The sequence below is a fragment of the Microtus ochrogaster genome, chromosome 4 (assembly GCF_000317375.1).
Source record: "Microtus ochrogaster isolate Prairie Vole_2 chromosome 4, MicOch1.0, whole genome shotgun sequence".
Taxonomy (NCBI): domain Eukaryota; kingdom Metazoa; phylum Chordata; class Mammalia; order Rodentia; family Cricetidae; genus Microtus; species Microtus ochrogaster.
This window is the reverse complement of record NC_022011.1, coordinates 4015933-4025564: the sequence shown is the minus strand read 5'-3', so window position 1 is coordinate 4025564 and position 9632 is coordinate 4015933. Positions and strand designations below refer to the sequence as shown.

The following is a 9632-nucleotide window of genomic DNA, read 5'->3' as shown; positions in this document are numbered from 1 at the left end:
GACCAGGCTGGTCTCGAACTCACAGAGATCCGCCTGCCTCTGCCTCCCGAGTGCTGGGATTAAAGGTGTGCGCCACCACCGTCCGGCTTCCAAAGCACTTCTGAAGTGAAAGGATACCAATCCCAATTCAAAAGGCTGAGATTCAGGTTCTAGCTTGAAAGTGGAAAGCTACTGCAAGATCACATTAAGTGACTACAGGCTAACACGTAGATTATGACTCACTTGTATCATGACTAAATATAACACATGCAAGATTGTTTAGACTCATAACCTATTGAGAACAGCTAATTTTTTAGATTGTAAAGAAAGAAGTTCAGCATTTTGAAAGTCTCTGACTATAATTCATCAAGTATGTAATATACGGATTGTAAATGGCCAATGCTGCACAGGTGCAGTTCTTTCAAATAAGCTTTGATGACTGAAGATGCAGTTGGTATATGATGATGAGTGCAAGGTATAACAAAATAAGATGGTCTAAGGAAACTGACATGGAAGCCATATAAGTGAACATCATAGTCTAAAGATAAAACCTACTTCCTGGAACTAGTGAGATGGTACAGTAGGCTTAGCCATGCAAGTATGAGCACCTGAGTTCAAATCTCCAGAACCCATGAAAACGGCAAACATGCAGCATTAGCACCTGTAACAGCAGTGGCCTCATGAGAAGGAAGACAAAGGAAAATCCTTAAAAAGCCTGAAGGTATGCAGTGGAACAACCACCAAGACACGAACTCAAGGCAGAAGGCAAGAACTACATCTAAGGTTGTCCTATTTATATATGCATATATGCATCATACGTACCAAAATACCATACTTCCTGAAAACTCATTTCAATTTTTATGTGCTTTTATCCACAGGAATGAGATAGACAATGTGGATTTAAGGTATTTTCAGTGCATGCTCTGTTTCCTGGATAGTCTCCTATCAATCAAGAATTCACAACAATGGACTAAGAAGTGGCACTTGAATACCTACCTACCATGGAACTTCAGTTGAAGACATACATTTTTACACAGATGCAGGAGGCCTTGCCTGAACTATTTCTATTAATACTGGCAAACATCTGGCAATACCCTAGAAAATAGTAATTCTACGGGCCGCAGCTTGGACATTCTGTTACTATGCCCCACCAAGCCTGTAAAAACTTATGCTAAATCTATTTAGGTAATTCAAGCTCTATGGGTCAGTCTAGTTTAGATGCACCTATGTACTGATATAATTATGTTTGTATAATTTGTGTATTTAGTAATTTAGTAAAATTTAAAATTATACTTTCATGCCTTAAAATTTCCTGTAGCATCTAAATTCTATTATTCCTTTGCTTGCTCCTTGAGCTCACTAGAGAACTAGCCAAGAGCTAAACTAAGTGCTAAACTGGGGACACAACCGATGGGGGTGACAGGAGAATGAGCGTGGATTTTATTCAAAAGGACACAAAAAGCAAGGTGTGCTGGTATACACCTGGAATCCCTGCATTTGGGAGGCTGAGGCAAGAAGACTGAGTTCCTGCCCAGCTACACAGAAAGATCCTGTTTCTAAAAACAAAAATGGGCAAGAAAATGATCATCTTAATCTGTACCTAACTCCTTGAGACTAGGCAGGAGGGAAAAAAAACTATAAAAGATGAGGAGGCCAAGTATAACACCTCTAAAACATGAAATGCTTCCAAATATGAAAATTTTAATTTATATTAGGTTACTTACTAGTATCAAATTTTAAGTTTTCAGTTTTATCAGTTTAAATGTGCTCATCTGCTAAGTTAATGCAAATATTCCAAAATCTGAAGCCCTTCTTGTGTGAACTGAGTAACACTTAATCTGTAACAAGCCAAATTCTGTTAGCAGTAACAAAGAACAAAAACACCACAAAGAAATTTTTCTGTAAGGCATCAATTTCTGAGTCTTCAGTCTCACTTCATTCTAACACTAAGAGACAATGACCATTTCTAGGTTGGCCTGAGATTTGGCTTGTTTAGAAAAGCAGCAGTGTTACCAATACAAAAACAGTTTATGTCGCTCATCTTCGGAATGTGTACTGCATTATCTCATTTTATCCTGTCATGGTCATCACACTCTTTATGGCAAGGAAACAGGTTTAGAAAGGCTAAAGGTTAAGCAACTGATCACATAGCTTTAAGAAGTAGAGGCAATGCGACACTAACCACTACACAGTACGGTCCTTCTCATACAGTATTTTAAGATATGCAATTGGCCTTCTCCTACAAAACTGCAAGCAACCTTGTAACTTGTCTTGAAAGTAGCTAATAATTCAAGCTAATACATCAAAGTAGTTAACAATTAAGCTAGCTATTATCCATGTCTAGGTTTTCAAAACCTTTAAAAGTCAAATTCAATGCCACCTTCAGGATTCAAAATTATACCCTGATCTCTGCCCCTCATGAGGAAGAGAGGTCATGAGGACTGAGGACATTTCATTTTAATATCTGACCAAACTCAATTCTCATCCTCTGCTCTCTATATCATTACATATTACAGGGTTACTAATATCTTAGAGATAAGTGACCTTCACAATGGTAACTTCCCAAAATAATATGTGGTATGATATATACCTAATCATACAAGTAGAAAAACAAAGGACCGTGACTCAATGATTCAACAACATACAAAACTTTCTAGGACTAAACAATGTTTTATAAATGTCCATTTTATCAGCCTGGTCTACAGATCATGTTCCAGGACAGCCAGGGCTACATAAAGAAACCTTGTCTGGAAAAAAGTTCATTATAACATATCCAAACAGCTAGTGTTGTCTTTTGCTTTTTCTGCTGGATTAAATCAATGTACAAGATAGGCACTAGTTCTTCGAGTATTTTTGGTTTTTCCCTGTTTTAAACGGAATCTCTTGTAATTTTCCAAAACTACACTTTAAAATTCACTTCTTTAAAGTATAAAAAAGTTAAACATATTTCTTAGTATATGTCAAGTAGAATATCACTAATACCCACATTGCCAATGTTTACAATAAATAAAAATAGCCTATAAAAACAGGAGGTCATCAAGTCAACTTGCTAACTGGAGAACAGTTCAAACACTAAAATCAGGGTTTTCCAAATTGCCTCAGAATTAAGCTGTTCTAGGTCATTTCTCTAAACATGACAACTACTTCTGTGTGTCTTTCTGCCAAATGAACAGCCGAGGACGTTTTATATATGACTGAAAACAAATCACTTTTATTACCAGTGTCATGGTGGTTCTGTGACTGGAGGGAATGTTTGATCCTAACTTCTAAGGGTGCCTTGTCTCTTGGCGGGGTTAAAGACTAAACTACTTTAAATGAGACACTTGTTCCCCTGCAAAAGGGGCTGTGGAGGGAAGATGGAACTGAATGCTTCCGAACTTTAATTAGTGAAGAATGTTTTCCAAACGTGTTTAGACATTATGCACACACGTGGTACGTTCCCATCACGTGGTAGGCTTTCTCCATTGGAGGGAATCAATTACTGTTATTTGTAGACAATGGGTAGAAAAGATGGCTTCGGTTGATTTGAGTTATTCCGGTTTTCTCCATCTTCTGCTACTCTGCCACCCCATTTCAACCTTTCCTCCACTTCCTGGCATCACTGCCTCTTCCTCCCAACCCTTTCTGGCGGAGCGCGCTCGCGCGCGCTGCAATTGCAAGGGAGGTCCCCTCTCGGCTGGATTCTTCTCCCATTTTCTTCTATCTCCTCCACCCTTGGTCCCCCTCCCACTCTTTCGCCTAGACAGACTCTACTTGTAAGCCCACCCACTTTCTGGAACCCCCCCTCCCCCCGTTTCTCCAACTCCCTTCAAACTATCCGAGACTACTATTGGAACTGTTTTACCACGGTGTCTAATCCACCATCTACCTCCCTAAGAAACTACCCCGACTCTTATTTAAACTGCCTTTCCTTCCATGTGGGGGCCCCACCGGTCTTCAAATCCTTTACCCTCCTCCCAAAAAAATCCTCTTTCAACTACCTTCCTCTACCATTCAATTCAACTATCTAAAATTGTTCCTAGTCCCGCTTCTCTAGGCCACCACCCTCCTCGATCCTAGGCTCCACTCCACCCACAAAGCCCCCGAGATCACTTTGCAACCACCCTCCTAATATTGTCTCCCAGAAGCTCCCCCCCACACACCATGATTTAAAACAAATGTCCCCTGGAACAAGCCTCGCATTTCTGTCAGCTCCGCCCAACCCCCCATTTGAGCCTCCTTCTGCCATTCCCGCTACTTTCTGGGTTCCAGGTCCATCCGACTCCAGCAGGCCTCCCGACCGGGGACTGAGCCCCTTTCCCCGCACATACCTCGAGGATCCGGCCCGCGCTCCGCCAGTCTTTCCACCTTTCTCCCACTCCGCCCAGCTCGCTCGCTGCCTTCCTTCCGTCCCTGTCCAAGCTCAGGGTCCCCAAGCTCCCCCAGACCGCTGCGGGCTAGCCTCGGCCCCCGCGGCCCTCAAGCTCCCTGGCCCCGCATGCGCCCCTCCCCCTCCCGCTCCCCGCCCCTCCGCTCGCCATTCTTCTCCCCGAGCCGCGCGCCCCGCCCGGCCCCGGCTCCCTAGCTGGCCGCTCCTCCGCGCTCCCGCCCCGGTTCCCGCCTCCGGCCTCATTCCCCGCGGCCTCCCGCGCCCCCCACCCGCGGCCTGACCTGCAATGGCGGCCGCCGAGCGCGGCGCCGCGCGGCCAACGGGCGACAACCGAACCTCCCGCCGCCGTCGCCGCCGCCGCGAGCATTGCCTGCGCACTTCCGGCCTCTCTCCGCCGAGTACTTCCGGGGTAGAGCTGGAGAGCGCGCGCGCGCACGTGGGGGCCGGGGCGGAGAGAGGTGAGGTCCGGGCTAGCGAGTGCCGGGCGGTAAGTAAGTTCGGGAAGAACCTCCGGAGGCTGCTGGGACAGTGGGCTCTGAGGGGGTGCAGCTCGCCCGGGGTCGGGGACCCGCGAACATTGTCAGCCGGTTCCAGAGAGTGGAAGTTACTCCTGGGACCTAGCATAGCGCAGGGGGTGGCGAAGCCTCTCGCTCTTCAAAACGTGCCCTCTCTGCCTGTGGCTTTCTAATCTTGAGGGTAGACGAGTGAGGGGCAGATAAGTTTCACTCAGTAGGTGTGTGCGGGGTAACTGCTAGACGAGGCAGTCGGGAAAAATCACCAAGTCTTGTCGCTGCTCACTTGTGCTCTGGGTCGTCCCCCCCCCCCACCATCAGCCTCACGTCCCTGTCGTGGAGTGGATCTGTCATTTGCAAACTTAGTAAAGTTAAGAGTTTAGCATTCTTGCTAAAATGCCGGTTTTCAAACTCTTCTCCTCCTCTAGTAGGCTAAAAAGACAAGGACTGGAGTAGGCCTTTGGGGTTAATTTGTTGAAGCATCCGTGTTGACGGGAGGTCGAGCCTTGCTGGGGCACGATATCATTATTGGAAATGAACGTTAGTGAGAGATCGTTGGAATCTCTCATCCAGCAGTGGTGATAATAAATTGAATGCCTGCGAGATTCTCCAGTTAACGTTTAACGATGTCTTTTTGTCCCCCCAGGAATGGGTGAATTTAAGGTCCATCGAGTACGTTTCTTTAATTATGTTCCATCAGGCATCCGCTGCGTGGCTTACAATAACCAGTCAAACAGATTGGCTGTCTCACGAACAGATGGCACGGTGGAAATTTATAACTTGTCAGCAAACTACTTTCAGGAGAAAGTAAGTCTTTAGGGAGCCTGGTGTGGTGGTCCTGATGTTAACTCCAAGTTCCAAGTCTACAGCTTACATGTCCTATCTTAAGATAGATGGAGTGAGTGCACCTGCGATGGAATTGCCTAGAACTACAGAGCTTCTGTAGCATATATGAAATCCTTTGATTGGCGAAAGCAGGTCAGGGTTTGTCTAGCTGAAGTTGTGTAGAAAGATCCTACCTCGGAATCCTGTGTCGTGCCATTTGGGGACTGAAGTGTGCTGGGTCTTTTTTTTTGGCCCCTAGAAGAAAGGAAAATGTTGAGATCATTGTGATTTTGGTAAAATACCATTTCCTGCTGAGAGTCTTAGTATGCATTCTATTGTCAATCAAAGTTCTTCAAACGCTGTAATACCGGAAAACTCTGGAACATGATAGCAGGTAGTGTGATAACAAGTTCACTGGTCTCTAAGGATGTGGACTAATTGTCTATATTTGGGAGTAGAGGAAATTTTTAATTAGATAAAATGTCTTTGGGTACACATCAAGTATCATTTATTTTTTGTGCAGCAGTATTCTGCCTACGTGCATGTATGTACACCTCAGTTGTGCCTAATGCCCATGGTGGTCCAGGGAGAGCACTGGATCCCCTAGAACTGGAGTTAGAAGGTTATGAGCTACCATTGGGTGCTGGGAACCCTTTGCAGGAACAGTGCTCTTAACTGTTGAGCCATCTCTCAAGCTCCGAAGACTTTCCCTCCAAGGACACTGACTACTAATTTTCTTCGGGTGCAAATTCCGCTCAGTTCAAGAGAGAAGAGCCGGGTAAATGAGTATCCAGTGTCCAGCAGCCTGGCATTTGAGATCAGGCATTCTGTAAATGTTTCTAAGAGACTGAGTTCGTGTCCAGTACCGATGTTAAAACAAGTATCAGAGCTGGGCGGTCTGGAGGCAGAGGCAGGCGGATCTCTGTGAGTTCGAGACCAGCCTGGTCTACAAGAGCTAGTTCCAGGACAGGCTCTAAAGCCACAGAGAAACCCTGTCTCCAAAAACCAAAAAAAAAAAAAAGTACCAGAGCTTTTACATTCGTGAAGAACGATCCGTAAAGAGACCGTTTCTAAAGCAGCGAGAAGCAGTCTCGACAGGAAGCTTTAGGGATCGTCCGTGGAGTTGAAGTGCTGAAGAACAAGTGTGTGTGTAACAGTTGGAGTCCCTTGCCCACAACAAATGGGTCATTGCCAAAAACAGGACAAGAATGCTTGGGTGTACACTTGTTGCATGTTGTGACTTTTCTGTTTATCATTTCTAACCACTGTATTTGGCATAATTTGTATATTTGCTTAATGGCCTCTTCACTACTTAACTTCAAATTCTGTGAGATGGGGAACTACTAGGTCAGCAATGCTGGTGACTATTTCAGCTCTTTGCTGCTGAGTAATGTTGAGTGATAAGGCCTCCATTTCTTACCCACCCTCCCTCATTTTCTTCTTTCACTCTCCTGTAGGTGTTTTTAACAGCTAACTAATTCAGTCTCATCTTCTGTTTTCCCCATGTCTCCTTTCCTACTCATTAAAATTTGGTCAGGATGGCCAGGCGTGGTGGCCATCCTGACCATTAAAGATCTCTTTAATCCCAGAGATCTCTGAGTTCAGGGACAGCCTGATCTACAGAGTGAGTTCCAGGACAGCCAGGGCTACACAGAGAAATTCATCTCAAAAAAACAAAAAAAGATCACTAACCCCTGACTGGGTAAGATGACTCAGTGGGTAAAGATGCTTGCTTGCAAGCCTGACAACCTGAGTTTGATCTCTGCCACCCATGTGGTAGAAGGAGAGGCCAATCCCTACCAGTTGTCCTTTGACCTTCATATGTACACACGTGCACGCACATATACACACACATTGTCTTTGAAAATTAAGAGTTACTGACCTCAGTCATGTCATTAGAGAAAGACATGCTTAGTGAATCAGAATGAAGACTGGGAGTAAGGAGACCTGTATTCCCTTCAGTCCATTGACTTCAGCCTTTTGGACATAGCCATTTAACCCATAGGTCGCTTGGTCTTGCAAGTTCAGATAGGAAGCATAGTCTGTTTGTGTCAAACAGGCATAAAATTAAAATACTTTGACATATATGAAAATATTGAATATCTAAGAAAAAATACTTAAAAATTTGAGGCTATAGCCATGTGGCTGTGGTGGTGGTAGTGCACACCTTTAATCCCAGCACTCAGAAGACAGAAGCAGTTTATCACTATGAGCCCTGGGCCAACCTGGTCCATATAGAGAGTTCTATGGCAGCCAGAGCTACATGGTGTAAGGCCCTGCCTCAAAAAGAAAGGAAGGAAGGAAAACTTGAGACTTGAACAAAAAGCTGGAGTGAACTGTATCATAGACAACTCTTTACAGGTAAAGTGGACACACTGGCCTTCAGCATGTGTACAGTCATGCATCTCTTGTGTTTGTCATGTTGTATCTCTTGATAGAGGTATGTTTTGAGATATGTATTAGTGGATATCATTAGAAGGTTGGTTTATGCAAGCCAGCCATTGTATAGCCTTATTCCTAAGCTATAAACATTGAAAACATGTCACTGTGTTGGAATGTTCCAGGCAGTTGTAACATAGTGGACAATTTGTGTGTTTAAACACAGAAAAGGCACGATAGAAATAACTAGAAAAGATTAGCAATAATAGGCCTGCATAAAGGCATTTAGTTTGAATGGACCTTGCAAGACTTGAAAGTTACTTTTGGTTAGTAAGCAAGTGATCAGTGAATTCTGAGGTCTAGGATAGTGCAGCACACAGTTTCAAATCTTCTTAACGCTGTACATTAGGCTGCACTAAATTGACTGGCATTTCTCCTTTGGGTGTGTGTGCGTGCCATACATCCCTGTATAAACTAGAGGACAGCCTGGGGGAATCAGTTCTTTCCCACCATATGGGTCCTGGGCTTTGAATTTGGGTCCTCAGACTTGGTAGCAGGCATCTTTACAAATTAAACCATTTCCATTCCCTTTGTCCTTTATGTCCTGTTCCGTATACTGTTGTATTTTACTTTTAAAACCTAGTTGGGTTTTTTTGTTAAAAACTAAGTCATCCATTGTACAACATAGCTGTGGCTGCCTAGTTAAGTAAGAAGATGAAAAATCCTGGATAGAAAAATTGGTTTTGTGGGGCAGGATTGGGAATGACCGTCAATTCTGGGACTCTGATTGTCACAGGCCTACAGGGAGATGGTTTTTTTTGTTGTTGTTGTTTTGTTTTTGCTTTTTTTTTTTTTTTTGGTTTTGGTTTTGGTTTTTCGAGACAGGGTTTCTCTGTAGCTTTGGAGCCTGTCATTTGGAGATGATTTTTGAATAGCAAGAAGATGGCAGTTTGGTTTAACACAACTCCATCTGATGTTAGCTCAAACTTCTGGATTCTAACTCCCAAGTAGTTTATTTTTGGCATATTTTAGCACGGCACAATATGGTGATGATTAACTCATTCTGCATATACAACAAAGCATACATAAATCTCCCTGAGGAACATGCAGATCAAACATGACTATACAGAAACTCCTTGTAAAATCCATAAAAATGGGTTCTATAGATTGACTGAGAGAAACAAGCTTATGATAAGGGTCTGGGGCAAGATCAGATGCCTAAAAAAGTCTAGCCACACGGCTAGCACAAAGGCTTGTAAGCTCCCAGCCTTTCTGGGTGGATAACCTTTCTGGGTGTGTATTCCTTCCCTTGAAGGAACAGCCATGTGTACTAACATTCCAAGTTTCTCTAATGCTCATCTGTGAGCACAGAGACCTCTGTGCCTCCTATAGCCAACAGTCAAGAAGTTTGCAATAGTTTTAAGAAATTATATATCTCATATCCAATTAGAGAGAATCAAGCATATAACTTAAAGTACAGTAATATTAAGTAACTAAAATTTGAAGGTGAAAGAAGTAAAAGTGTCTAGTAGGCACAAATGTTTGATAGTGAAAACCTATACTAGTTG

At 43.7% G+C, this 9632-nt stretch overlaps 2 protein-coding genes across 3 annotated transcripts in view; one reads left to right on the top strand and one right to left on the bottom strand.

The window, feature by feature from the left end:
* Chtf8 (chromosome transmission fidelity factor 8) overlaps nt 1–4721 on the bottom strand; it is a 10318-nt gene extending 5597 nt beyond the window's left edge. The window contains exon 1 of one of the 2 annotated variants that reach the window (XM_005345415.2): nt 4630–4721. The gene's annotated coding sequence lies outside the window, so the exon portion shown is untranslated. Of the gene's footprint in view, nt 1–4289; nt 4385–4629 lie in introns of those variants that run through there. The other variant, XM_026778509.1, reaches the window with a different exon arrangement.
* A 53-nt stretch (nt 4722–4774) lies between these two features.
* The window catches only part of Utp4 (UTP4, small subunit processome component), a 40993-nt gene continuing 36135 nt past the window's right edge, over nt 4775–9632 (top strand). The window contains exons 1-2 of the mRNA XM_005345512.2: nt 4775–4839; nt 5507–5667. Coding sequence (XP_005345569.2) covers nt 5509–5667 — 159 coding nt within the window. The 5' untranslated portion in view covers nt 4775–4839; nt 5507–5508. The remainder of the gene's footprint in view (nt 4840–5506; nt 5668–9632) is intronic.